The following is a 24,430-nucleotide window of genomic DNA, read 5'->3' as shown; positions in this document are numbered from 1 at the left end:
GAAATGCACTGCTTGCCAAATGGGTTCATTTATGTAAAACAAACTTTCCCAAGTTATGGCTTCTTGTAAATGAATTGGCTCCTGCCAGCCTTTTGATTAGCATTCGCTGCAGAGTTGAGCCAGATCTATTTTTGCCTCTACTTCTCTCCAAATGAGATTTTTTAGGCTTTATTGGCCAGCCCGGCTGAGGCAGTGGGATAAAAACCTAAGTGCTGTTTTCAGTCAGCTGACATTGCAAGGACTCTATAAACCGTGTAACACTCCTCCCCGTCTTCCAACAGCTGCAGAACCAAAGTGCTCAAGCAGCTCACTGAGGAGCAATCAGTGTAGCTCAGGGCAATAGCCAGAGCCCTGCAGCGTGAGCCCAGGCAGCCTGCTGTCAATGGGGACAGACAGGACTAACGTACTCTGTAACAGAGGAGTGTATTTGCAGCAGGCCAGGCTGACAACGCTAACTGGGCACTTCAAGTGTGAGCCTAGAATAGTCTCTAGCAGTGATTGACTTTTACTTTTAACAACCACAGGGGAAGGGAAAGGAAGTGCCTGGATTCCCTTGCACTAGCACGTACCAAATAAACTTGGAGGACATATGTTTGGCATGGAATGAAGCAGGCTTTACAGCAACATCTGCATCCAACCATTCCTCCTAAATGGCAGCCTTAAAGATGTAATGTCAGAACAAACTGAGAGAGACTAAATCTGGTTATTTGACCAGGACTTTGAGGTTGCTGGGAAGTGAGTACTTCTAGACTAAGAGTGCCACATGCTATTTAACTGATGTCTCTTACCAACAAAACAGTGTCAGGTCCTTTTGGGCTCTGCTCGGTTCTGTCCTTAAGTGATATTCCAACCATATTTAGGGGTCTTACCTTGGATTAGTTACCATCTCATACACTTGCAAATCCTCTGAGCCAAAGCTCAAAATTGTACGCTATGTTGCTATTCCCTCCAGAAAACAAATTTATGCCAGAGATGATATTAAAAATAAGTAATCTCTTGTAATTCAAATAGAACAGACAAAATGGAGGACATCACAGCTTTAAATATATTTATTAGTCATGCACAAGCAAAACTAGGATACATTCAATACAGACAGCGTCGTGGTAGTTAAATCCAACGTGGGCTTCCACATCACAGTGCTGCTTCTTAATGAGCTATTACCTGTACATCCAGCATCTCCAGCCTCATCGTATTTATTTCTCACAAATAAGGCTGGTCTTTTGAAAGCTCCCACTTCTCAAGTACTGGCCCTGGTGTCACCGGTTTTTTCTCAGCTGTTGTCACTGCAGACCCTGAACTGCGATAGAGGAGGGAAGAGAAAGGTGACTAGGTTTTAATAGCAACTTATAAAGAACACCCAGATTTAATCAGGAGTACAGATTTTATTAGCGCTAGAGAGTTTAGGTAAATCAACTTCCAACCAACTTGTTTACTTATTCAAGAAGAGATACAGAAAAAAAGTATTAGTTCAGTGTTTTTCTACTAACCTGCTAAATACAACATTATTTATTGGAAGAGTTCTGTATTTTTAGGGATGATCGAGGCAGATCAAACTAGGCTCAACCCTGCTTAGCTTGCAGAGTCACAGCTGTAAAAACGCAGGAGAGACTAGGTCAGACCTACCTGCCAGCCTGAGCCCCTGCGGCAAGGGTTTTCTGTGCTGACGTGACAACAATTGGCGGGAAAGCCTCTCTGCGTCCATCGCGGGTGCAATAATAGTTATTTGCGAACTTGTGGCTGGGACCCACGGGGAGCCGAGGTGGTGGCTGAGTTCTAGACAGCAAATGTTTCAAGAACTTCAGTGTGTAAGTTATGATAAATAGGTCTCCACGTTAACGTGAAATCAGAATACAATCACTGCAGCGCTGTGCACTGGCCAGCCTGCAGTCACATCAGTTTTTACGACAGCTGAACGTGTCTGATACAAATACAATCACGTTAAAACCCCAGAGCTGGGAAATAACAGCCCCCCTTGCCCACATCTCTGCAGTAACGAACCCCACAAGCCACAGGGACAACCTCCTCCTCTCCTGGAGGGCAGAAACTGGTCAACAAGGGAGCTGCGGGGCGAGGAAACGCTGGTCGTCCCGTCCCCGGTGCAGGGAAACGGGGAGCAGCGCCGAGGCTCGGCCGCCGGCTCTACGAGAGGCGCGGGCGGCGGCAGGGCTCCGCCACCGCCCGCCCGTTACCTCTTGGAGATCTCGGTGTAGCGCAGCGACAGCTTGGCCTGGAGGTCCCGCTGCAAGACAAGGCGAGAGCAGCTCAGCGCGGCGCCCGCCGGCGCTCGGCAGCAGCCGGCAGGAAGCGCAGCGCCGAGCCGGCGCTCCCGCAGCGCCGGGGAGCCGCGGGGCCGGGGCCGGGGCCGGGGCCGCCCTTACCCCCGCCGCGAAGTTGCGGAGCCGCTGGATGATGCGGGTGGCCGTCGCCATCTCGGCCGCCGCGAAGGGCAGGGAGGCGGCGCGGGGGGTGCCGGGAAGGCGCGCGGGGGGTGCCGGGAGGGCGCGCGGGGGGTGCCGGGAAGGCGCGCGGGGGGTGCCGGGAGGGCGCGCGGGGCACGCCGGGTCTCGCGAGACGCGGCGCTGTATAAAGGGGGGCGGGGCGCGGCCCTCCGTCTCTCTCTCCGCCGCGGGGCCGCCATGGACACGAGCCGCGTGCAGCCCATCAAGCTCGCCCGGGTGGGGGCCGCGCCGCGCCGGGGGGCGGTGGGGGGGACCGGGGCCGCCTCCGCGCGCTGACGCCGTGTCTTGTGCCCGCAGGTGACCAAGGTGCTGGGCCGGACCGGCTCGCAGGGGCAGTGCACGCAGGTGAGCGGGGCCGGGCCGGGCGGGGAGGGGGGGGGGGGGGCGGCGGCGGCCCGGCCTGACGCTGTGCCGCGCCGCAGGTGCGCGTGGAGTTCATGGACGACACGAGCCGCTCCATCATCCGCAACGTGAAGGGGCCGGTGCGCGAGGGCGACGTCCTCACGCTGCTCGAGTCGGAGCGCGAGGCGCGGCGGCTGCGCTGACCCGACCCCACCCGACCCGCCGGTGAGTGCCGCCCCCCTGCGCCGCCCGGCCCGGCGGCGGCCCAGGCCCTGCCCGCTTCCCCGGGGGGGCTGCCCGCTCTCCCGGTAGCTCCCGCTGAGGGACGCTGGGCCCTGAAGCTCCTCAGGCCTCGCCCAGGTCACAAATAGCACGAAACGCTCCTTTTTATTTACCTTTTCTACCCTTCTGAACCATTCAAAGTGGCAGTTCTGTAGTCAAAATGAAGCTGTCTCCACTGCTTTCCTTTCAGGTGACGAAAGCCTTATTGCATTTGCTCAGAGCTGCTCGTTGACATCTGCTCTGCCGGACATGGATCACAGAAGAAGAAGAAGATGGCGTTTTGAGTTAATACAATAAAATCTGGGTTTTTTTTTTCCAGTAGTGTTTTCTCTAGCTCTCAGTTATTGAATGTGTGAATGTTGTGACTTGTCTCAGTGCTTATGCACCTGCCTTTTATAGTTGCATTCAGCAGAGGGACAAAAGCCCAGTCTGCTTATTACAGCGGTTAGGCTTGCCCTTTTGGGGTAAAATGCCTTCCTCTTGATATTACTGTGCTTTTTCTGTTTTATACTAACCTGTCTTTTACAGCAAAAATAACTAGCATCATCTTGATTACAGTGATCTTAATTATGACCTTTCTGCTAAGTGTTTCCCTCTATATAACCACTGAAGTGACACTACTAAGTTTCATGGACTCTTGGAATTTCACTACTTCTCGTAGTCGAGCTTGGGGCTGCCTTGCAAGGCAGTTGCCTGCTGCTTCTGTTTTTCTGTGGTCAGTAAGCTAATCTCTAAATGTTACTATAAATATAACTACTTGCTGTCTTTCCTGGCAGTCACCCACAGACAGTGATTGTTTGCCCCCCTTAGAGGAGCTAGTAAATCAATCTTGTTTATTTTTGTCCTCAACTTTCGCTTCTGCCACAACATCAGCTGGAAAGGTTTCTTGTTTTAGGCCATTGTGTAGTGGTAAAGATGAGACTGAAAGGAGTAGAAATGAGACTGAAAACTGCTATGGTACAGGCAGGAGCTGGCTTGTAAGCACTTATTTGTCCCTGTGGTGGAACTGGCATTTTCCATCAGTTGAGAGTGATACTGGTTTGTGGTGTGTTTGAACTGAGTTAGGAGGTCTGTGGCTCCTGATCCTGCATTCTTACTCGTACATTGGTCTTTCCATTGGCAGAGTGTTCCTCCTCCCTGAATGTGCTTTACTTAATTAAGACACTTTACAGGCAGGTGGGAATGACATATCATGAAGCTGAGGAGGGCATGTCTGGAGTAGGTGCTCAGATCACTAAACTTAGGCAGATAGTGAGCATTGTTGTTCAAGAGCACTTGTGTTTTTTTTCTCCTCCTGAGGGCACATGTGGTGTGCACTGCGTCCATGTGAGTCTTAGATGGATTTTGTACTCTGGAGCAAGCCCTTGTATAGTGTGTGCTTGTGCTGTTGCTTGATCTGTTTTTGTTTCCTCTTTGGTTTGGGGTTTGAGTGTAGGATGAATCTGTGTTCTTACGGTTTCTGTGACACAGCAAAGTACCCGGGAATTATCCATAGGGGTAGAGAGAAGGTGACCACCTTGGTTTCCTTCTCCAGCTGCTGTTGGTTTGCAGCACAGCCTTGGCAGGGACCAGAGAGTGTGTGTGTGCGCTTGTGACAGACCGGTGATGTGTGGCCGAACAGCTGTGACAGGTGCAGCGTGTGACCAAGATGTGAGGAATCAGCTGTGATTCAGGGTTGGGATGGAGATAAATTAGTAGTGGGGGTGGCTCAGAGCAACTGTAGCCCTGCCCAAATATCTCTGCCTGGTCAGTGTGCTCCCCAGCCACACGAGGAGGGAGGTGACCTTGCATCCCCTCTCCCATTCAGGTGATTGCCCTAAAATAATGTAGATTAACAATACCAGAGCTCCGAAACAAACCAAGGATAGCAAAGGGCTACAGTTGGTCCTGGTGTTGATTTGTCCTGTCAAGTGAAACAGGCCAGAAAACACCACCTCATGACATCTCAATCCAGTTTCTGTCTGGGGGGGGGTAATTCAATTAGAAGAAAAGAGCAACAGATTTGGTCAGTCCATCAACTTGCAAGAAACAAATTGAAACGTGGTGGCAACTGCTCACAGCAGAAGTTGTGCCCAGGCTCTGCCTCTGCTGAAGATGTGCTGGGTGCTTTAGCCTGACCCAGACAAGGAGGCAGGAGACTGCTGATGGTCACTGTGTTGTAACTGTTCAATATAATTTTACTTTAAATTTTATTTGTATCTTAAAAATAAACATCAATATTAAAATATCAGTAAACAAACCTGTGAAACCAAAGCAGTGAGTATGAATTACATACAGAGCAGTGTACTAGGGAGTTGCTGTGAGCATCTTATATTAATTTCAGTGCAAAGCTGAAACAGGTCCATGGCAAGAAGAGCAGGGTGTTGCCCAGAACAGGTTTATCGGGGAGCGTTTCCCAGCTTACAGTATGGCTCAGACCAGGTCTGTGTGGCGCAGAAGCAGTGGCAGGAGGAAGATGGGTCAAGGAACAGAAATGGGGGCTGGGGCACTGCTTTCCTCCTCTGCGAAGGATCCTGAGGGCAGAGCATGCTTCACGTGCAAAAGCCTTTTATTCTCCCAGTCCTTAGTCCTTACCTTGTGTGTTCCCACCCGGCTTGCTGCACACACAAACACACAGGCACACAGACGCAAACGCATACTTTTACATACACATCCATCTTCACAGGCCCTAGGCTATCTCTGAGCTCTTACAGCTCTTCCCACCTTTTTCCTGGAGCTATCCTCAGCCCCTCTCCTCCCCCTTGAGAAGGAAAGTGGGTGGAAAGGGACTAATTTGTTGGCTCTCGTCTTCACAGTAGGTAAGCTTAGAACGGGCAATGTTTACAGGTAATTTCTGTCTCCCTCTGGAGAAGGTCCCTGCTCCTAGCGTGGGGTACGGGCTGTGCACGGTCTCCGACTGCGTGAATTCGTGGCTGGTGGCCCCCCTTCTGTCGGCATGCTGGCTGCGGCCCCGAGCAGCCAGAAGTTTTGCTTCTGTTGAGCAAAGCAAAACATTGACTGATTTGATGAACTGTGTTTTTTGACTAAGCAGTATAACTTCTTTTCATGTGCACATGCTAGGGAAAATTCAGATGTCAGCTGGGGAAGGAAAAGCCAGAAAAAAAGAGCAAGTATTTGAGTTTGGAAATGCTCCCAGCATGTTTCTAAGGCAGTGTTAATCAGCTGTCCTGTCTCCGGTCAATAAGTGGGGCTTTGCCTTCTCCAGCTGCCACTGTGCAGCAGGGCCCAGGACCCAGCCGAGCTCCTGGCCTGCAGAAGGGATGGAGACCGGGAGGAATTCAAGCAGGAAATCTGGTGAGATCTTGCACTTTTCTTCCCTGGCAAAAATGCTTAGTTTTGGCCTTTTCCTATGGCTTTAGCTGGGGGGGTTTCGTATTCAGTTTCTCATTTAAAAACACTGAAACTTGCAAGTTTTTCATTTCTTTTGAGGGAAGAAAAGACAATAAAAGCATGTTCTGCCCAGTCTGGTGACAGATTTACTAACGGGGCTTGCAGCCGCCAGAGGCTGGAAGACGTGCTGGCTTGCTCCAGCGGTGCTGTCAGGCAGAAGGGAGGGAAGCGCTGGATGCAGCCTCTGGTTCCGCATCCTCCTCTGGCTGCTGAGCCGCCGTTCAGCCTCCGCAGCCCTGCTCCCCGACGCTCGCTCTGCTGCCTTCCCTGAGCTGCTGAGAGCAGAAATCGTGCACTGTGTTGGCTGCGTTTGTTTTCTGTCGTTTTAGTGACTTGCAGAGGGCTCCGAGCTGGCGCAGCAGCAGGGATTGTGACTGGAAGCTGGGCTGATGGGGACCGGGAGGGGACAGGGCTGGCTTCATCTTGCTGCATTTCCTTCCCCAAGGTCACTTGACATGTGGCTCCTCTGTCACTTTGCAGAAGGAGGCAGCTGAGGGCGGGCTGCTCCCCTCAGACGCGGGCGAGCGAGCCCGAGGGATGATGCCTGCTCTATTGAGAAGGGAATAAAAACATCTGCAGCCTCGGAGAGCGATACAGCACACAAAGGAGTGGCAGGAGGGGGGACATAAATTACAGCCCAGCACCGACGGAAGCTGGCTGAGCACGCGGCTGGACCCTGGCTGGATCTGAAGGTCGGTCTAATTTGGTTTCTTTGGGCTCCCAGGACTCTTGGTGCCTGTCGGTGATGTCCCCTGCTGCAGAGAGAGAAGACGGTCACTAAATGTCTCTAGACCCCTGCGGTGACTGGAGGTCAGAGCAAGCCAAGCTGGTGCTCTGCTGGAGAGCACGGCTGAGGATCTGGCTTTGTTCTCCCCTCCATAACCACCTCCCTGGGGAGGTGTCCCCCCAAAAGGGACCCCTGCGCTGTCTGTCCTCCATGCGGCCAAGTCAGTGCCGTGGTGCTACTTCTGCGGCCACCGCGTGGGACAGGGCAGGTGGCAGCAGGCAGGGAGCCGGGGCCCTGCGGTACTCACGGGTGGCTGCATCTTTGCGCTGTTGAGGTGGGCGTACAGGAGCACAGCGATGTTGCTGTGGCCAGCCTCCAGCGCGATGGCGACAGCGTTGTTACCATCCTGGAAAGGGCAGAAAAGCCATTGGGAAGAGGTTTGGCAGAGCAGTGTGAGGCAGCAGGGAGCCCAAGCGTGCCTGGGCACGAGCGGCGGAGGGCTTGCGCCTCCCGAGCACTGCTTACGCTGTCCACGATGGAGATGTTGCAGGAGGGCTGAGCCAGGAGCAGCTTCACCGTCTCCACGCGGCCGTGCTCGCAGGCGCACATCAGCGCGGTCGAGCCCTCCTCGTCCTGCAGGTTCACGTCGGCTCCGCAGGCCAGCAGGGCTTCCACCATCTCCTGCCGGCCGTGGCTGACGGCCAGCATCAGCGCCGTCTGGCCAGCCTGCAACGCGAGGGACGCTGCCAGGCCGCTCCTCCCCGCGCGTGACGGTGCCACCCCCAGCTGTGCCTCCCTCCCATCCCGCTGCCCTGGGGAGGCTCCGCTGCTGTCCCCAAGTGCCCACACAGGCTACGAGCATCTTCTTGCCTGGAGACCAGGTGTGGGTGCAACCAGAGAGCCCTGAGGCTGGGCAAAAGCAGCTCCCGAGGTGATGCCTTCCCCACGCACGGGCCCTTCCAGGTTGGGAAACCACACTCCTGCCCTCGGGGCGGAGGCAGGAGGTGAGCATGGCACCAGGGGATGGTGGCGGGGGGGGTCAGGACACGGCACCGGTGAGCAGAGCCCCCGGCCCACACCAACCTGGCTCGCCTTGGCGTTGACGTTGCCCATGCTGAAGAGTCTCCTGACCACGTTCATGTCCTCCTCCTGCTCGACGGCTGCCAGCGCGGCCAGCATGAGGGCCGTGTAGCCGGCTTTGTTCTGGTGGTCGACGTTACAGACCCCTGCGAGGGACGGGCAGAGGGGGGGACTCAGGACACCGCTCCCAGGGCAGCGGGGCCCGACGGGTGCTGCGTGCTGGGCAGGCCGTTGTTGGCAAGACGCAGGACCGAGCTGTGCACCCCGCTCCCTCCCCTGCCTTGCAGCCCCGCAGGCACCGACCTGCTGCTGGGTCCCCCCCACCCTGCCAGACCTGGGCTACCAAAGGGCCAGGGGAAGTTGCCCAGACTCCCAGTGCTGGTGAAAAGCTCTGCTGGTGGCCAGAGCAGAGCTGTCACTGCCCTCCGGTGATGCCTCGCGCCCTCCTCCTCCAACCCAGCCACATCCCCTACAAACCAGGGTGGTCTGAGCCCTGTTCGCGTGCAGGGTCTCCCCTTTCGGCATGTGCAGGGACATGGCACGGGGTGGCTCTCCCTGCCCCTCCACGGCTGGCACCTTCCCCCATGCCTGGCACGGCAGGGACACGGCCAGGGAGATGGTGGCATCCCAGGAGGAAGGCATTTCTCATGGGAAACCCAGGGATGGGGAGCCGCGAGGAGGCCTGGAGCAAGGGGAGGTCCCGGCGGGAGGGGAGCGGCAGAGCCGGGACCCACTGACCGGTGTCCAGCAGCAGCCGCACGATGTGGAAGTTGGAGTGGGAGACGCTGTAGTGCAGAGCCGTGTTGCCGTTCCCATCCGCCAGGTTGACCACGTGGGCCAGGAGGGCCGGCGAGACCTCGGCGAAGGCCAGGAGGTGGTTGGCGACGGTGTCGGGGACGGACGACTTCTGGCTGGACACGCGGAACCACTCCTGGAGCACCAGGCTGCTGCTGGCGAGCTGCGGACGGCGAGCGGGGCTGAGCCGGGAGAGGTGGCCCCAGCCTCGGCCGAGCCTGGGCACGTCACCACGACCCCCCCAGCGCCCTCCTGCCCCCGGCACCCGCGTCACCCTGATGGGCCCAGCCACCACCTCCAGCCCCAGTGCCCGAGCAGTGCAGGCAGGGAGCAGAAATCACCTCCTTGGCTCCCGGGAGGGGAAAACGGGGCAGGTAAAGACAGACAGGACCCCAAAACGCAGCCCCTCGCTGGGATGTCCCTATAGGATGTCCCCAGCCGAGTCCACGTGGCTTTTGGGGTATCTGGAGGACATTCAGCCCCCAGAGCTGCTTCTCTGGCAGAGGGCTGGGCTCTCCGGGCTCCGGCTGGAGGCAGCCAGACTTGGACCTCTACCTGGAGCAGAATACAGGGCCGTGTTTTGGGGAAGAGGCACTAGGTCAGGCTTTTCTGGCCGGTCTTTGGGGACCCCAAGCCCCAGCGGCGCCCTCCAGCCGGGAGCAGCCAGCCCGGGACCTCGGGGAGCTGCCAGGACCCCCGGCGCCGGCGGGGCGAGCTGTCCCACCCGCAGCACCCCGACTCACCACCTCCTTGCCCTTGGCCGCGCCGGGGTGGCCCAGGTGGCTCTTGACGATGAGGCAGGCCTCCCGCATCCTGGGGCTCAGCTCGAACCTGCCGGAGCGGACGAGGGGGATCACGGCCGGGTTGGGCTGCGGGGGGTTGTCTCACCCACCGAAACAGCCCTGGCAAGGAGCACCCATGTCCCCCCCACCTCCGGCTTCAGCCACCTCCAGCCCGCGACCCTGCGGAGCGGCTGCTCCTGCAGCTCCAGGGAGGTTTTTGGCTCAGCCGCATCGAATTCCCTGCATTTCCCAACCGTGCAATGTCCCAGCTGGGGTTGGCGTCCCGGCTGGCGTTCGGCCTCTGCAAACACGCGCCGGGCAGAAACGCTTCCCACCGGGGCAGGGAGGCCGCTCCGCTCCCCCCCCGCGGGTCCGGGCAGAGCTGCCGGGAGCCCGGAGGAACCGGGGAGACGGCGGAGCCGCTCTCCTGTCCCTGCCGAGGCCCTGGGAGGGCCTGGCCTCCAGAGCTGAGCCTTATATGGACCTGTTTCGACGAGATTTGCCCATTTTTAGGCCGAATTTTTTCCTTTTGTTAAAAAATGCCACAGAAATTTTTTTTTCCAAATTATCTCCCCTAGAAAAAAGGCAGCTGCTGCCTCAGCCTCGTGTTTTCCTTAGGAGACCCAAAAAGCTGGAATGATTTTTTTTTTTCCCTGCTGAATGGTTTCTGCAGGAGGCAGACGTGTTTTTCCCATCAGCTGCACGGAAAGGCGGCAGAGGGGGCCGGGCTGGGGCCTCCCGAGAGAGCAAAACCCGCCGGCGGCCGAGCGCCCCGGGACGCGGGAGCCCTCCCCGCCGGCAGCCCCTGCCCGCACTTACTTCTCCTTCACCTCGGGGGGCTCCGGCACGGCCTCGCCGTCCCCCGGCGCGGCCCCCTGCCCCGCGCTGCCCGGGTCGCTCTCGCCTCCCTCGTCCGAGGTGTCCGTGTCCCCCTGCACCTCGCTGTCGGAGCTGTCGGCGGAAACCTTCTCGGAGGAGCTGTCTCCTTCCTCCTCCTCCTCCTCCTCCTCCTCCTCCTCCTCGCTGGAGGTGCTCTCGTACCTGCGCGGCGGGGAGAGGGGCAGCGGTCGGGAGCGCGCCGGCAGCCCGGTGCCGCGGTGGCCCCACGCCGCGCCGTGCCCCGGCACGTACTCGCCGTTCAGCACCCCCACGAACTGCAGGCTCTTCTTGCTGCCTTCGGCCTCGCTCCTGGCGGCACCGTCCCGCTTCTTCATGATGGACTTCAGGGCTCCTGGGGGTGCGGAGACGGGGCGGTCACGGCCGGGCGAGCTCAGCCCCCGGCGCGGGTGACGCCTGGCACGCGAAGGACATCGGCGGCCTCTGAGACCGGGCACTCGCCGTGACACATGTGGCACAGCCCCTGGCCACCCTCCTGTCACCCTCTCCCTTACTGGCCCCCGCAGAAACATCCCAACGCGGTCCCCGGTCCCCCAGGGCCCCCGCTACGGCCCCGGCACCGACTCACCGCCCGCAGGGCTGGGGGCAGCTCTGCCGTCCGGCGCCGGGGTCGGGCCCTCGGGTCCCGTCTCCGTCGCCCCGGGGGCTGCGGTGCCCGGGCAGGCGCCCTCCATCCTTTCCGGTGTCCCTTCTCCTCCCGGCGGCGCCGGCTCGGCGGCACCCTGCTCTTCGGGACCTCTCTGGCCGCGCTCGGTGCTGGCCGTGCCGCGGTCCGGCTCTTCGCGCGCCACGGTGTCCCCAGCCAGTGTCACCGCCCCTAGGTCGGCCTGGGCGCCTTTCTCCGCGCGTCCCGCCGCCGCGTCGGGCCCGACCGCCACGTCCCTCCCCTGGAAGCGGCAACCGACTCCCACCGAGGCGGTCGGCGGCGAGCAGCTCACGCCTCGGTCCGCCGTCTCCACGGGGTCGCCCACGGCCCGGCTCCGCGTCGGCACCGCCGCCTCCACGAGCGCCTCGGCCACCTGCGGCTTGGCCGTGACCCCCTTGTCCGCCAGCCCCCGGGGCCGGCGGGCGCACACCTCCACCCGGAGCTCCTCCAGCTCCCGCGTGGCCTCTCGCAGGTGGCCCTCCATCAGGGCGATCACCTCCTTCTGGTGGCCCACCGTCTGCTGCAGCAGCTCCAGCTCCCTCTCCGCCTCGGTGGGGAGCCCCAGCGAGGACTCCAGCACCCACACCGCCGCGTCCCTCCTCTCCCTCGCCCCTCCGTCCGGCGCGGCGCGGCCCGGCCGCTGCGACCGGTAGTAGAAGACGGCGTCGCTCATGTCCCGGTCCTCGCCCACGGCCACGGAGCGGCACGGCCTCTCGGCGGGCTTGGCGGGGCGGGCGGCCCGGCTGCCTTTCCCGTTCCGCTCCGACACGGACAGCTTCTCCGTGAGCTTCCTCAGCTCCGCGATTTTGCTCACTCGCGCCTTGGCCGGCTCCGCGTCGCTCTCCGGCTCGCCCCCGCCGACCGCCCCGCGAGCTTCGCCCGGCTCCATCGACAGCTTCTCCAGCAGCTTCGCCTTCTCCTGCTTGAGCTCGCAGATCTTCGTCTCCAGGATGGGGATGGTCTTCACTTGCTCCTCCAGCTCCCGGAGCTGCCGGAGGGCGGCCGCCATCTGCTCCCGCACGTGCTGCAGCTGCGCGGCGCTGAGCCCCGCGGCCGGCGTGCTGTGCCCCGAGGCGGAGGGGCTCATCCTCGTGGAGCCCGTGAGCGAGGGGCTCAGCGCGGCCGGGCCGTCGCCGTTCCCGCCAGAGGGGACCCACGCGGGCGGCTGGCTCGGGGCGACCGGGGCGCCGCCGGGGCCGGCCGAGCTGCTGCTCCGGGAGGGACTGGGCGGTCCGGGCGTGACGACGTTCCTGCTCTCCAGCAAGTGGCCCTGCTCCTGCTCCTGCTCCTGCTCCAGCCTCCTGCTCGTCTCCAGCAAGGTCTTCTCCACCCGGGGGTTTCGCACGAGGCTCTTGCGGGCGGGCGGCGGGAGCAGCCTCAGCGCCGGCGTCGGGGACACGGGGTGGGAGGCTTCTTTGCTCGGGGGCTCCCGTGTCTCCAAGGGCGCCCGGCCATGCGGGGACAGCAGGACCGCGGTCCTCCCCTCCTCGCTGGCCGTGGAGGTGAGGGACTCGGTGGACGTCCAGCCGCTGGCGTGGCTGCTGGGGCTGCGCAGGGCGCCGGGCTGCTGCCTGGCCCCTTTCGCCCTCCGGGGCAGCGGCACTTTCTTGAGAGTTTGGCCGCTTTCGATGTCATCGACGTATTTCAGAAAATCCAGGTCTAGGAGGAAGCCGTAGGGGGTTTCCACCGAATACGAGCTCTTCTCCCCATCGTCCTGGTCCCTGTACAAGAACGGGCCCCCGAGATCTGCAAGACAAGCAGGGAGACGCTGGGATGCGTAGGCAGCGACCTGATGGAGACAGGAAGGCTTTCCAACTGGGTGCTACTGGGCAAACTGGGATTCGCAGCCCGCGGCCCACCCCTCCAATACAGCCGCGAGGTGGCACGAAGGATGGCTGGTTCCTGGCATCACAGCCGCTTCGCACCCAGCTTGAACGCGGAGGTTGAACCAGGGTGCTCGGTGCGGCCGGGTGCTTCAAGGCACCCGCTCTGCGGTGAGGAGTTCGGTGCTGGGGCGAGGACATGCCAGGAAACCCCTGTGTTAAAGCCATCGTGCCCTGCTCAGCCCTGCTGCTTTCCCAACGCTCCTCCTGCCGTCCCCTGCCCGGTGACGGCCCCGCGTGCCCCCCGCGAGCGGCCGCCGGTCCCTCTACCTGGCAGGTTCTGGTTCAGGTGCGCGGGCTGAGCCATCTTCTCCCCGAGGACGCCAACGCCGCCGACCAGGGGACCATCAACCTGAAACGACAGCAGGTCCCGGTTCCGCGAAACCTCGTAAATCGGACCGGCACCAGCTGGCGAGCCCCGTCCGCCCGGCACGAGGCGGGTGCCCAAACCCCAAGCCCGGGGAGCATCCCCGCGGGACGCGGGCTCGCTTCTCCCCTGCCATCACCCACGCCCTGGCTGCCTCTCTGCCTCCATCTCATCTGCGAGATCCGTCCCGGCTCCCGAAAGCCTGGGGGCACCCGCTGCACGGGGTGGCGCGGGCCGGCTTCCCGGGCGGGTTAGCATCGAGCCGCCCGCGAGGCCGGGGAGTGTTTGTACATTTAAGGAATGTTTCGCAGCCGCGGCTGGGACGGCCGAGGAGGAGGCGTCCTGCCAGCTCCGGGCGTGCAAAGTCGTGAGTCAGAGCTCGGCCGCGCTGGGGGAACGGGCCGACATAACGAGGCTGTCGCGGTGCTGAGCTCGCCGGGCGGCTGAGCCCTTGCGGACGCGACTCGCAGCAGGGAAATTCGCTCTGGAAAAGAAAACGAGCGCTCTCGCAAAGCCACGTCATCGGAGGCGGCTCCCGGCCACCGGCGGGTCGCTCCGCGCTGGGGGGCCGAGCGCGGCCGCAGCCGGGGCCCCCCGCGCTGCCGAGCCCCCGGCCGGGCCCCGGGGAGGGACCTGGCTGCTTCTCGCCGACGGCTCGCAGCTGGGCGGTGTTGCAGGCAGGCAGGGGGCCAGCGGATGAGCCGGCTCGGTCCCCTCCCAGGTACAGCCCAGGGCTCGCCTGAGCTCTTCTGCTTTTGCCAAGGCCCGGTACAGCTTGTCTCAGGCTTAAGCAACGCCCTCCCCGGCCGCAAAGTCTCCCAAACGCAGGATCCGGGCCGACTCCAGCTAGTTTTGTCCAAAATGCCTTGGATAGCTGCAGCGCTGCTCCCACCCTGCGTGGGTTCCTCCCTGGATCCCGGGGCACCCCAGCTCTGCGGGAACAACCGGCTCCCGAACCCGGGACGCAGCTCCCAGCTCCCTTCCCGATGTGCTCGGGGACAACCCAAACTCCCGGGAGCCCCGAAGACGCCGCTGTTCCCCTGCTCCCTCGCAGCCCTGCCTGGTCCCCTCCAAGGCCGCCCGCACTCGGCAGCTCCCGGTTATCGGCAGCGAGGGGCCGGTGGTGCTCTCGGCACGGCAACGGCACCCTCCATCACCTCTAAAATTAGCTCCCTGCGGCTGGAGCACTTCCATAGTAGGTGCAGAGCAGGGAGAACCTCTGCTGGCTGATAACGCGGGATAAGGCACGGCGGGGAGAAAAAGAAAAGCAAAGAAACGCTCAAAATAGAGCGATAAAGCAGCGAGCTCCAAGCCAGCTCAGCTCGCCCCGGGCTGCGCGCTGGGTATTTCGGGCTGCGAGGGGCCCTTCGCTCCTGCCGAGGGAGAAACCAGCCCCTAGAAAGCCGGGCTGCAAGGAACGTCCCAGGCTGCTCGCGGGGGCAGCTCGAGACCTGATTTAAGGGAAGAAGAGGCTAAATAGCATCTTCTGCCTGGCAGTGGGTCCCCGCTGCCCGCCCGCATCCCTGCTCCGTCTCGGGCAGAAGGACACTACCGAACGGCTCCGCAGGCGACACACGCAAGGGCTGGTCCCGGCAGAGGCCCCCGGCGAGGAAGACGAGGGCCCCGCAGCGGGGCTTTGCTGGGCAAAGCAGGGAGGGAGAGTTTCTAGCCACACCAGCGTGTTTTTTCCCAGGAGCCAGGCACGGGCTGGCATAGCGCGGCGGGATACCCCCGTCCTCCCTCCATCCGTCTGGATGCACACGAGAGCCTGGCACTCAGCGTGAGGCCGCGGGTCCCCCAAGCATCTCCCTACCACGGCGCGAGGAAGGGCGTCCAGCGGGGGACAAACTCCCGACGGCGATAAAACCAAGCAGACTTGCAGGAACAAACCTGCGAGCCCAACAAAGCGAGAGGGGGAAGGACCGCCAGGGCGGGCGGCGGGCCAAGGGGTGACCTCACCGCCGGCGGAGGCCAGCAGATGCGATTGTTCGGCTCGGACCTGCTGCAACATCTGTCTGCATCTGGGGGCCGGGGCTGCGGGAACAATGCTCGTCGGTCTTCTGGGAATGCACCGAAACAAAGGGAGCCCCGCGCTGGGAAGCGGGCCGTTCCCGGTGAGCCCCGGGCCCAGCGGCTCCTGATAAGCCCCTTCCCGGCCAACGCCTTATCCGACACGAGCAGCTCGGCCAAGCCCCGGCCTCTCCCCAGCGCTGCCTGCTGCCCCGCGCGGGAATGCCGGCACCGCGCCGGCCCCGGCTCGTCTCCTGGCACGGACACGTGGCCAGCCGGGATGCCCCTCACAGCACCGCTCCGGGATCAATCCTGCCACATTTCCTCGGGAAAAGCGTTTCCCTTGATGAACCCTCTCGTGCCGCCAGCTTGCCGAGGGGCAGCAGCGTCCGGCTGGACCGCGCTCGCGCATCCTCTCCGCCCCGCGCGGGCGTCCCGGTGCCTCGGCTCTGCCCGGCTCAGCCCCGGGATCGCAGAGGCACCAGCAGCTCCAGCGCGGCCGGTGCCTCGTGCAAGGGGGGCTCAGCACCTCTCGCCGCCGCAGCACCCAGGTGCCAGGAGACACCGAAGCAGTTTGGCCCGCGGCCGCACCGGCTCCTCCGGGCTGCTATCGAATACGCCTTGGAGTCGGTACAGGCACCGTCTCGCGCCAGGGCTGCGATGGTATCGCCTTTAATCAGGGCTCTCCTGCCTCGGGCAGCCTTAATGCAGGCAGCCGCGTGCTCGCTGCGTCAGCCCCTTCCAGCCGGCAACCTTCACCGAGCGCCGGCTCCTCCGGGAGCCCCCGCGGAGCCCCCAGGTCCCGCGGAGCCCCCGGGACGCGCGGCGGGGCGATGCGCTGCGGGGAGCTGGCCGACGCGGGAGCCCGGGGCAGAGCCGGTCCCTCCGCCCCGCCGCACGCGGGCAGCGCCGGAGCTGCCGAGCGCAGCTGTCGGCTGGCAAAGCATTCGGCACCGGGCTATTTTCGGGGCCGTCAGGAAGAGACCGTCGGACGAAGCGCGCGGCGTGCGTCGGCGGAGGCGATTGCCTGCGGGTCGGCTCGGCGAGCAGGGCAGGGATAGCACAAGGGGGACGATAAAGCTCAGCAGCCTCAATGCCCCCCCAGAAAAGCAACTCAAACGCAGCTCTAAGGGAAGCCGGGACTCAGCACTGCCCAGAGAAGGGTGCAGAGACCCCAGGATCAGGCCTCTGCCCAAGCTGCAGAGAGACCTGGCTCCGGCCCCAGTTCCTCCTCCGCCAGCGATGCCCCGTGGGACGACCGCGGGGGGCAGGAAGGGCCACGGTATTCCTCACTCCGGGCACCGAGCCGTCCCTCTCCGCGCTGCCAGGCACCAAGTGCAGCAGTTCAAGCCAGGCGGCAACGGCCTGTTTTGGAGCGATCGCTCCGTAAACAAAGCGATGCCGCGAGCGGAGGCGGCAGCTGAGGAAGCAGGGCTTCGCCGCGCTTTGCCCCCCGCAGCCACGAGCAGCCGCTCCGTTCGCCCGCCCGGCGCCCGGCACAGCGGGCGTTCGCCCGGCTCATCCGCCCCACGCGCTCCCCAGCCGCTCCCCGGCTGCCAGCGACTCCGGCACGTCTCCTATATCCCCCCTGCCACGGATCTCCAGCTCTGTTGCCCCCAGGCAGACCCGGCTCACCGTCGTGTGCAAGCCTGGCCGAGGAAAACAGCTCTTGGGCAAACGAGAGGATGCCCGGAGCTGCCCGGCAGAGGGGATGCCGCAGCGGCTCCCCCGTCACGCCGGTCCAGTTTGGGAAGACGCGCTGGCCCGAGCTGGGACCGGGGCACACCGCTCTCCTGGATGCTGCTGCCTGCTCCGAGCGTTTCCAGGCTGATTTTGCACAGAGCCGAGCGCTACGCCCTGTTCCCAGCCACATCCCCCGCATCCCAGTGGGCTGCGGGCCAGCTTTCCCCAGCCCTGGTGGGTATTTGCACGGCCAGTGAGCCTGTTGCTCGTCCCGTTGCTTGTTCCGGGGAGGAAAAGCCGGGATTCGGGGGCAGCTGCCAGGCCAGGCCCTTGTGCAGAGCTGGACAAGGCTGGGGCCGGGGACCCAGGCGATCTGCCCCCCTACGCAGCGACCTGAGCCCCCGAAGCACCATCGCGAGCCTCTCCAGGGAAGGATGCTGCGGGTTCCCACCCTTCCCACCCCTGCGCAGCCCGTTACTGCTGCGAGGACGCCGGCCCCGCCGCCGCCAGCCCCGCCGCAAAGGCAGGAGACGTCGAGTCAAAGCGGGGAGGGAGCCGATGCTCCCACACGCGATGGGGGCAAAGCCCTGAGCCGCATCCCGGGGCTCCCCCGCTCCCCTGCCGACCCCCCTGCGGCCGGATCCGGCCTGTGCTGGGAAACGGCCGCCTTCCTTCTCCGCACATCACAGCGCTCCTTCCTCCAGGTAATTAAACAGTGCCCGGGCCAGGATAAACTTCCCGCTGGGCTTCGCACGGGACGTAAATCAAACGGGAGGAAGAGGGACGGCAGCAGGACCGGCCACGTGGCCCCGGCGCTCATCGGGCCGCTTCCTGCAGGGAAGCAGCGCGGCGGCTCCCTTCCGCCGGGGTATTGTCCTGCCTGGGGCCGGGCCAGGAAAAACCGCCCCGGCCCCGGCTTCCCGCGGAGCTGCCGCCTCCAACGGCCCCGCCGGGAGCGGTGCCAGGCCCGGCCGCGGCGCGGGGAAAGGGCTGCTGGCTGCGAGGGGGCTGCTGAGCGCTGGGCACGCCGGCCACCGCGGCTGCATCTGCCCCGGGACCTGTCCCCGAGGTGTCCCCGAGGTGTCCCCTGCTTCGAAGGCTGCTGCGGGCGCGAGTGGCAGGCTGCTTCTGCGTGGATCAGCCGTCGAAATGGGAATCAAAGCACATCTCCGCCTGGGACCACCACGAGCCGCTGCTCGAGCCGAGCGGGCCATCCCGCACGTCCCGCGCCTGCTCCTCGCACACCCCTGGCAGCCGCCCCCGAGCCCTCCCCGGCTCCCTCCGCCCGGGCCGCGCTGCGGGAGCTGCCGAGGACCCTGCTGTCCCCCTGCTCCGGGGACCCCGCGACACGCTGCTCCTCTCCGCTTCCCCCTCGTGCTGCCGGTTCAGCCGGGCAGCCGCCGGCCCCAGCGGCTCTGCTTGGTATCGTCAGCCACGTGCTCATCTCCAAAAAACCCTCGCTCGCTACTCCCGCATCCTTCAGCCCTGCTCATTTTCGGCCTGACCGTGGCAGATACCAGCGGATGGGGCAGATGCCGGAGCCAAGCTGGACGCCTGAGCTGCAGCGTTGGGCCGGGCCAGGCGTTGGGGGCCCGCGGGCTCCCGGCGACGTGCAAACCGGGGCAAGCGGCGGGTTGGGACGTTAGCAGAGCGCGGGCCGGAGAAGCAGGCTCACGTGGTTATTTGCACAGCTGCAGAAGGGAGCCGCGTCCAGCGCTCACAAAGCCCCTTCCTTCCTCCTTCCCCCTCTCCCGGCTTCCTCGCGGGGTCCCAAGCCGCTGCCAGTCTCCCTTGAGCCTCGAGGCCTCGCCACGCCGACGAGCCTCCGAGAGCAGAGGACGGGAAACGGGGGCGGATGGGCCCGGCGAGGCTGCGGCGGCGAGAGGGTTAAGCGCCCGCACCTGCGGCCCCGCCGCGGCCACCGCCTGCACAAAGCCAGCCTTGTCCTCGGCCGGCCCCGCTCAGGACGACGCCGGTTCAAAGGGACGCCGCTCTCCGGCTCGCCTGAAATCCCGACGGGGAAGACGGCGGCGGCTGCTTTGTTGGAGGCCTGACCTCCCGCAGCCTCGGCGGCCCTGAAGCTCGCGTGCTGCCGGGGCCGGGCATCGCCCCGCGCGCCCCGGCCATGCGTCGAGACACCCCGTGGGGACACCGGGACCTCCCGGCGGCTCCTGCAAGGCCAGGCTCAGCGGTGGGGCTCGTGGCAGCACCAGCTCCCCGAGGCAGGAGAACCCCGGACAACCTCCGCTTCCTTCTGAAGAATTAGTGTCACTTCTCGCCCTTGCATTCACACGTGGAAGCTGCATGGTGCAAAGAGAAGCGCAGCTGGGGAAGCCCATAAACAGGAAGATGCGGATGTGCAAGGCCAAGTCGCGATTCTGGGGGCAGAGCTGGGGTCACACTTCACCATGGGGCCATTCTTTTATTCCGTCCTCTTGCCGTGCGTTTGCACAGACACTAACACACAAAGCTTTGGGCCCAACCTGGAGCCCCCCCAGCTCAGGAACGCCAAAAAAAGCAAGTCCCGTAAGGGCACACCGGACACGGCACGGCGAGGAGCGGGGCAGACGGCCGCGGGCCGCGGAGCGCGGTCGGGTTGCGGCTGCCTGTCCGTGCACACCCACGGCCAAGTCACGAGCTAAACTGCGCCCACACGGACCAGGCAGCAGCTGACAGCGAGGAGGCCTCAGCTCTGCCCCCACAGAAACCCAACCTGCCACCCAGCCCCTGGCAGGAAACCGCAGCTCGGGTACCGCCAGACGGGCTCGGAGCCACTCCGGGCGTTTGGGAGGCTCCCGACCCGCGTTCCTCCAGCACGGGATTCAACAGACGCCCCAAGGCGAAGGCAGCGGTGAGGGGCTCCAAGCCCAGCTCGTGCTGCCCAACAGCTCGGCGTCGGAGGCAGCGAGACCCCCCCGGGGCCTCCCAGCCTCGGGGTCCGGGGGCGATTCCTCCTCCGGCTCCCGAGCAGGGAGCGGTTGCAGACCTCTGGGTGGATTCGCTCCCGTTTGCCAGGCAGGCTGAGGACATGGGGTGGGGCGAGAGCTTCTCCTAAAGCTTCGGATTCCTCCGGGCCGCGTTTCTCCAGCGAGCGGCACAAGCGGGAAGCACGGCTGCTCCCCGGCTGCTCGGCCTCTCCCGGGGAAGCGCCTCGGTCCAGCCAGAGCCCCTCAAACCCCGCGGCTGCGCTGGGGTGCTGCCGGGGCCGGACGCGCTGACAGATCCCACCAATTATCCTCCCAAGCCAAAATATTGAGGTCATCAGGAACGCGAGAGCAACAGAGTCCCGAGCAGCCCCGGCCAGCACGACTTGATTTATCTTGGAGAGCACGTTTCCCCTGAAGCTGCGCGCAGGCGATAAGCCCTAAAGCCCAGGGCTGAGGCTGTTCCAAAGCTAAGGGAAACCCCTGAGCAAGCAGACGGCTTCCTCTGCAGCGAGCGGCCGGGGCACCGCCAAAGACCTGCCGCGATTCGGGCTCCTCGCGCGAGGGTCGGGTCAGCTCCGCTCCCCAGCCGCGTCCGCAGCTCCACGCGCGGCTCCGCTGGGAAGCAACGCGGACGGCTCGGCCTGGACCCGGGGCAGCGGCTGCCCCCGGCGCCCCTCACCGACACCCCCCGGTTCCTCCGGGGCTGGCGGCAGCACGTGGGGTTTGCAACAAGCCCCGGCAGCCTGAAAGACCTCCCGTCCCGCCGCCGGCAGCGAGCGGGGAGGTGCTCCTCGGCGACGGGCTTAAATTTACGCTCAGGACAAACAGGCGCGGTCAGGGGGTGCTGGGTGCTGGGTGCGCACCCACTGCAGCCCCCTGGCCTGCCTCGGCCCCCGCGCCCGCCCCGTCGGGGAGCACCCTGAGCCCCACAGCACCCTGGGGTGCCCTGCAGCATCTCAGGGAGCCCCGCAGCACCCCCAGCCCTGCAGGACCTCCAGCACCCTGGGGTGCCCTGCAGCACCCCCAGCCCCACGGGCCCCCCAGCAGCTTGGGGAGCCCCACATCACCCCTGCCCCATGGGCACCGCAGCACCCTGGGGTGCCCCGCAGCACCCTGCAAGCCCCAGCACGTCGGGGGGGGGGGGTTGCTGCCCAGCCCGGGAGACCCCGCGGGGGCTCCCGCCGCTGCCCCCGGGGTGCCCGGCCCGGCAGACCGGAGCCGCCGGTGCCGGTATCACCCCGGTGTCGGGCGAAGAGCCCGGTGCCGCTTTGGCGGCAGCAGCGACAGGGCTCGCCGGGGCCGCGGTGAGGCGGGGGATGCCCCGGTCCGGCCCAGCCCCCGCCGCCGGCCCAGCGCGGCCCCGGGGCTGCGGCAGCGGCGCCTCCGCGGGGCCCCGGGCGGCGGCGGCGGCGGCGAGGCGGCTCCGTGCTGCCGCCGCCGGGACGAGCCGCCGCCCCGGTGGCTCCCGGTGCCGCTCCCGGACCCCCCGCGCCGGTGGCGCCGCTCCCTGCCGGGCCCCGCGGGGGCGGAGGGCGCCCGGTGCCGCCCCGTCCCGTCCCGGTCCCGGTCCCGGCCGCCGCCGCCGCCTCACCTTGCCGGGCCCGACGGGTCGGTCCAGCCGGGCCCCTGCGCGGGCGGCCGCTGTCCCGGCCCGGCGGCTCTGGGCCGCCGCAGCCCCGGGCCGAGGGCGGGCCGGCGGCGGGCGGCGGCGGGGCCGGGGCGGGGCGGGGGCGGGCGGGCATCGGCATCGCCCCCGCGGCCCAGCCGGGGCCGCCCCCGGCCGCTGCCGCCGCAGGACCCGCTCGCCCGGGGGCCCCGGTCGCCGCGGGAAGGGCGGGGGCTGCTCCCGCCGCCCCGGGGGAGGAGGAGTCCCTCGTGCCGGTGACCCCGGCGAGGGGGTGTCCCCTCGCCCCGTCGCCCTGGGGACGGTCAGCCCCGTCCCGGTCGCCTCGGAGGAAGATGGGTCCCTTGTTCCAGGGACCCCAGCAAGGGGGACGTCCCCCGCCCTGGTGCCCCTGGGGCTGCGGGTGTCCCTGCTCCGGTCACCCTGGGGTGGGGGTGTCCCCTGGCCCAGACATCTGGGGGGAGGCCTGTCCCCAAGATAGGGGGGTGTCCCCTGCCCTGGTCACCTTGGGGATGGGGGGATCCCTTGTCCCCGTGTCCCCAGGAAGGCGGTGTCCCCTACCCCAGCACCCCAGGCTTGGGGCGTCCCTCACCCTGATCTCCAGCCCCCGCTGCTGGCCCAGGCCCCCCCCCGCCCGGCCTCCTCCCGCCCGTGGCCGGGCGCCCCGTGCCGCTCGCCCTGGCTGGGCTCCCCGGGCCGGGCCCCGCTGGGTTTTCTGGCCGGCCTCCCTCCTCCCGGCAGCAGGCTGTTTGTCTCCTTTTCTTGCCAGCTTTCTTCCCCGCCTGCTTTCCGGGCTGCTTCACGCGCTGCGGGCTGGGCCGCGCTCCGTCCCGCAGAGACCCTCGGCAGCTTAACACCCCAAAACTCTCCCCAGCTTTCTCCGTGCTGCCCCTCGCTACCCGATACGGTCAGAGATTGCTCTTTTAACGCTGCAGCTCTTAGCAACGATTTTGTTTCTTTTCCTTTCAGCTTCAGCTGAGTGAAGCCACGACCGCCGGAGCCCGGAGCATTTCCTACGGCCGGTGCCGCGGCGAAGCAGCCCCGCACGGTCCCTCCGCCGGCCCCCGCTCTGCGACCGCTGCGCACGGGAAGCGCAGGAGAAACACGATGTGCTTCCCGGCAGGTCCCTCCCATGCCGGCAGTCAGCTCCGGGACTTCCTGGGAAAGGCTTCGCATCCGGACACTCGTACCTCAATAGCCCCGATGGAGCTACCTCCGCCGATTTCCATAACCCCCTTCCAGCCATTTACATATTTGGCCACCGAGACATCCTGTGCTAACGAACTTGGTGATTTCATGCCCTCATTCTTTACCCAAAGCAGGTCTAAAATAGCACAGCTCGTGTTGATTCAGTGGCTGCTTGGCAAAGAAAGCTTTCGGATCCTCCATAACTGCTGCTTTTGTTCCCCGCTCTGTTTCTGGAAAGGTGAAGTCTGTCCTAAGGTGCAGGTCCCACCGGTGGCTGCTTCCCGGGAAGGGCACGGAGCTGTGTCCCCCCGTCCCAGCCCCCGGGGCGGTCCGCAGTGGGCTGCCACTTCTGCAAAAGGCCCTGAGCATCGGAGTCCCTCCTTCCCGGTGTTGGACATCTGACAAGAATTTCACCCATCGCTAAACATTTCTTGTTTCCTCCTTGTGAGTGTAAAAAAAAAAAAAACCCATAAAATAGAAGCCTGAAAAAACGAGCTTGGAAAAGCAGAGTCTGAGCGCGGGGTTGAGCTCAGCTCACCTGTGCAACCTCGTGCCACCTCGGCGATTTACAAGGTGCAGGTGAAGGGTATGTATAAAAAAGAGCTGTAAAATGGTGTTAAGACCTCAAACATCCCATGTGCCCTGAGGAAATAAGGACCTGGGGCTGCTGGGGCGAAGAACTGTGGTGGCACAGAGATATTTCTGATTCCAGGTTGAAACTCGAGCGCAGCCTTTGGAGAAGCAGCGCTCAGATGCTGCTCACACAGAGCAGACTCCCCTCTCGCTGTGAGCTCCTGCCTTTAAACTCTGATGACCGAGAGCAGTTAAACCCATGGGACCATCCTTATTTCTTATTTCTAACGCTTGTGGTTTCCTGCTGAAATTCTGCAAAACTCAAATACGAAGACCCAGGCAGAGAAGTCACAAGGGTGGCTCGAAGTTTTATCAGCACGTGGATCGCAAATGCTTCTAGGAGGCAGCACGGAGAAAAGCACTTTATAAGTCTCAGATTTTGGACCAAGGAAGGATTGTCTGCCTCGCTGCTTCCCTGCCTGCGCGAGGGCTTTCCCGAGGGATGCAGGTCCGAGCCGCCCGGACCGGTACGAGCTGTGGGTCCTGCCTGCCCGGGACGGCAGCCACAGCCTGGCCCACGCTCGGAGGCAGGTTGCACAGAGCTGTGGGTTAGTAAAGGTACATTTAACCTTAACACTGTGCTGGATTTGCAAGCGAACAGCCAGGAATGTGGATCACCGCAGCCTGGGGCCAAGGGCCTGTTTTCAGCATCTGTCTCTGTCACCCTGCAGACTTGCTGTGAGGGCTGGCTGGATTTTCACTGCTGGCGGAGGGG

The 24,430-nt window shown here is 64.0% G+C and overlaps 2 protein-coding genes and 1 long non-coding RNA gene across 5 annotated transcripts; 1 reads left to right on the top strand and 2 right to left on the bottom strand.

Annotated features, from left to right (window-relative positions):
• Nucleotides 1-1,034: 1,034 nt before the first annotated feature.
• On the bottom strand, nucleotides 1,035-2,512 carry NDUFA7 (NADH:ubiquinone oxidoreductase subunit A7). The gene is made up of 4 exons (XM_064497597.1): nucleotides 2,379-2,512; nucleotides 2,190-2,239; nucleotides 1,624-1,773; nucleotides 1,035-1,297 (listed from the first exon to the last, which is right to left on the bottom strand). The coding sequence occupies exons 1-4, from the start codon at nucleotides 2,427-2,429 to the stop codon at nucleotides 1,201-1,203; spliced, it is 348 nt and encodes a 115-aa protein (XP_064353667.1). The 5' UTR covers nucleotides 2,430-2,512; the 3' UTR covers nucleotides 1,035-1,200.
• A 57-nt stretch (nucleotides 2,513-2,569) lies between these two features.
• LOC135323634 (uncharacterized) lies at nucleotides 2,570-3,404 on the top strand. Its single transcript, XR_010385118.1, has 3 exons — nucleotides 2,570-2,675; nucleotides 2,757-2,804; nucleotides 3,274-3,404. It is a non-coding gene; the product is annotated as an uncharacterized LOC135323634 (long non-coding RNA).
• A 1,851-nt stretch (nucleotides 3,405-5,255) lies between these two features.
• On the bottom strand, nucleotides 5,256-21,994 carry KANK3 (KN motif and ankyrin repeat domains 3). Of its 3 annotated transcripts, none has more exons than XM_064497594.1 (11): nucleotides 21,862-21,994; nucleotides 13,554-13,635; nucleotides 11,323-13,146; nucleotides 10,989-11,088; nucleotides 10,677-10,898; nucleotides 9,819-9,906; nucleotides 9,019-9,238; nucleotides 8,284-8,426; nucleotides 7,726-7,926; nucleotides 7,508-7,606; nucleotides 5,256-7,228 (listed from the first exon to the last, which is right to left on the bottom strand). In XM_064497594.1, exons 2-11 carry the CDS (start codon nucleotides 13,588-13,590, stop codon nucleotides 7,172-7,174), a joined length of 2,991 nt encoding a protein of 996 aa, XP_064353664.1. In that variant the 5' UTR covers nucleotides 13,591-13,635; nucleotides 21,862-21,994; the 3' UTR covers nucleotides 5,256-7,171. The 3 variants fall into 3 exon arrangements, with proteins under 3 accessions (XP_064353664.1, XP_064353666.1, XP_064353665.1); XM_064497596.1 differs by having other exon boundaries at nucleotides 5,256-7,225; XM_064497595.1 differs by lacking the exon at nucleotides 21,862-21,994 and adding an exon at nucleotides 13,790-14,165.
• Nucleotides 21,995-24,430: the final 2,436 nt, after the last annotated feature.

This window comes from Dromaius novaehollandiae, chromosome 25, assembly GCF_036370855.1.
Source record: "Dromaius novaehollandiae isolate bDroNov1 chromosome 25, bDroNov1.hap1, whole genome shotgun sequence".
In the NCBI taxonomy this organism is placed as follows: domain Eukaryota; kingdom Metazoa; phylum Chordata; class Aves; order Casuariiformes; family Dromaiidae; genus Dromaius; species Dromaius novaehollandiae.
Note: the sequence above shows the minus strand (reverse complement) of the source record. Positions and strands in the feature narration are given on the sequence as shown.

Coding starts and splice junctions, on each gene's coding strand:
- NDUFA7 (XM_064497597.1), bottom strand. CDS start 2,429: ATGGCGACGGCCACCCGCATCATCCAGCGGCTCCGCAACTTCGCGGCG. Junction 2,240..2,378: donor TCCGCAACTTCGCGGCGGGG/GTAAGGGCGGCC, acceptor CTTGTCTTGCAG/CGGGACCTCCAGGCCAAGCT. Junction 1,298..1,623: donor GCAGGGGCTCAGGCTGGCAG/GTAGGTCTGACC, acceptor CCTCTATCGCAG/TTCAGGGTCTGCAGTGACAA.
- KANK3 (XM_064497594.1), bottom strand. CDS start 13,590: ATGGCTCAGCCCGCGCACCTGAACCAGAACCTGCCAG. Junction 11,089..11,322: donor TGCCCCCAGCCCTGCGGGCG/GTGAGTCGGTGC, acceptor CCGCACCCCCAG/GAGCCCTGAAGTCCATCATG. Junction 10,899..10,988: donor GTGGGGGTGCTGAACGGCGA/GTACGTGCCGGG, acceptor CCCGCCGCGCAG/GTACGAGAGCACCTCCAGCG.